Source organism: Cynoglossus semilaevis, chromosome W, assembly GCF_000523025.1.
Source record: "Cynoglossus semilaevis isolate Cse_v1.0 chromosome W, Cse_v1.0, whole genome shotgun sequence".
Lineage (NCBI taxonomy): Eukaryota > Metazoa > Chordata > Actinopteri > Pleuronectiformes > Cynoglossidae > Cynoglossus > Cynoglossus semilaevis.
The window spans coordinates 14437431-14439339 of record NC_024327.1 but is presented as its reverse complement, the minus strand read 5'-3'; the positions used below and the strand labels follow the sequence as shown (position 1 = coordinate 14439339).

The following is a 1909-nucleotide window of genomic DNA, read 5'->3' as shown; positions in this document are numbered from 1 at the left end:
AAAAAGAGGAAGAGAGATAATAAGGCAGACTCAAAACCAGAGGGTAAGAATACTTTTACTTCTTTTGACGTTTTGAAGTTTTTGTTGTTTCCAAATTAAACCCTGTCTTCTTCATTGCTTACGCCATCGTTCTTGGATCCAGTAGTTTTGCAGTAGTCTTGTATTTACAGAGAAAGTACAGAGGATCTAGTTGACACTATTGCTGATTCATTAAAACACCATTTCTGACTTTAATTACCCTCTACATCCATGTGTTAAAGAATCTACCAATTAGAAACAAATTATTATGGAGAATAAACAAACCTGGCTCAGTATTTTGCACAACCCAAATGCATACTGGGACGCTGCATGTTGATGCATTTAGTCTTTAGTACTTTTTGCATGGATTTTTACCCTCGCTAACACACACTAACTTCTCTCCCTGCTTCCAAGCAGACAAGCAGCTTACGAGCTTCAGTGCTAATAGTAGCAGGTATGTCTGTGACGGTGCGTCTGTAACTCATGGGACATAACATGACGTGTTTATTTCACGGCACAGTTCAGTGGAGTCTGTCGCTCTCTTTATTCATGGAAACCATTTAAAATGATTTAATGTCATGTTTCACTGTCTCTTATCATGTGATTCTTTTTGTGCATGTTGTTTCCACAGGATTTTCACTTCCTACGTTTCCATCATTGGGAAAAATCTTTTCTGTTAGTGTGAGCACTAAAGGGCTTGAACTCATTTCCAATCCAGTATATAAATCAATTTCTGTTTTCCCTCAGACATCTCCATTAGAAACACAAAACAGTGTGTGCAGTACCTGCCCTCGGAGAAGATGTGCGACAGCCCAGCGTCGTCCCAAGGCAGCATGTTGGACTCTCCAGCCACCCCCTCTGCAGCCTTGGCCTCACCCGCTGCTCCTGCTGCCACTCACTCTGAGCAGGCGCAGCCGCTGTCGCTCACCACCAAACCCGAGGGCCGCATGCACCACCACTTCTCTCTGCCTGGAAAGGCTTCTGGATCCTCCTCTTCTTCTTCCTCATCCTCCTCATCCCAGCCCACCATCTCTGTGCCCCTGGCTTCCTCAGGTAGCCAACCGTCTACACCCATCCTCACCCGGCCCATTCCCTTCACCTCCCTGAACAACTCCATGCTCTCCCCTCCCTCACCTTTCCATCAGGCAGCACTTCACTCCCATCATGCCTTGTTCCAGTCGCAGCCCCTCTCCTTGGTAACCAAAACAACTGAATGAATCTAATTTTGTTTGTTTATTTTTTTCTTTCCATTTATTGTGCTGTATATTGCTTTTCTTTTAAGTAGTAATTAGAACATCTTTTTTTAATGATGAAAAGGAAGAACTAATATTGGTCAATATTTGATCGCCTCCTTTTCTAAATCTCTCAATGAAACAAATAAATGTATTTTTTGTAATGTTTTACTGCAGAACAGGTTTCTTTTTTGACACATTTATTCAATGAACTTCTTGTATAAAAGACCCAGTGTACATAAAGTTTCTTTATAAAAAAACGAAAAGAAAAAAAAACATCTTTCTTTTTAGCCAAACTCTGATTAATGGTGGTATTAAGTTTGAAGTCATAGTACTGGCCAATAATTGCAGCCCCTCCCTCAATTCACGAACGTGTTCCCGTCTTTGACTTGTTGAATATACATTTGAAATTGTTTCTTACAACAAAAAGCTTCTGTTGCCTTTTTGATGTGCATTTGGACTGTGGACTTTGGAATCGTTTGGCTTTTCTGTCACTGTTTATAAACAAAGAGCATGTGGTGCTACTGTAAAACATTAAAAAGTACAGTCATTTTAATCAATTTTAATACTTAATTTTTAACACTATGTTCTAATCATAAATTATGGTAAAGTTGCCTAAAATAAGGAAACCCCCCCCCCACACACACACACACACACAC

General features: G+C 40.4%; 1 protein-coding gene across 3 annotated transcripts in view; it reads left to right on the top strand.

Annotated features, from left to right (window-relative positions):
- LOC103397252 (transcription factor 7-like 1-A) overlaps nucleotides 1-1903 on the top strand; it is a 287021-nt gene extending 285118 nt beyond the window's left edge. For 2 of the 3 annotated variants that reach the window (XM_008335468.3, XM_017042728.2), the window contains exons 11-12: nucleotides 1-43; nucleotides 766-1903. The exon at nucleotides 1-43 is cut by the window's left edge and continues 14 nt beyond it. In XM_008335468.3, coding sequence (XP_008333690.2) covers nucleotides 1-43; nucleotides 766-1235 — 513 coding nt within the window. In that variant the 3' untranslated portion in view covers nucleotides 1236-1903. The other variant, XM_025052726.1, reaches the window with a different exon arrangement.
- The last annotated feature ends 6 nt before the right edge of the window (nucleotides 1904-1909 follow it).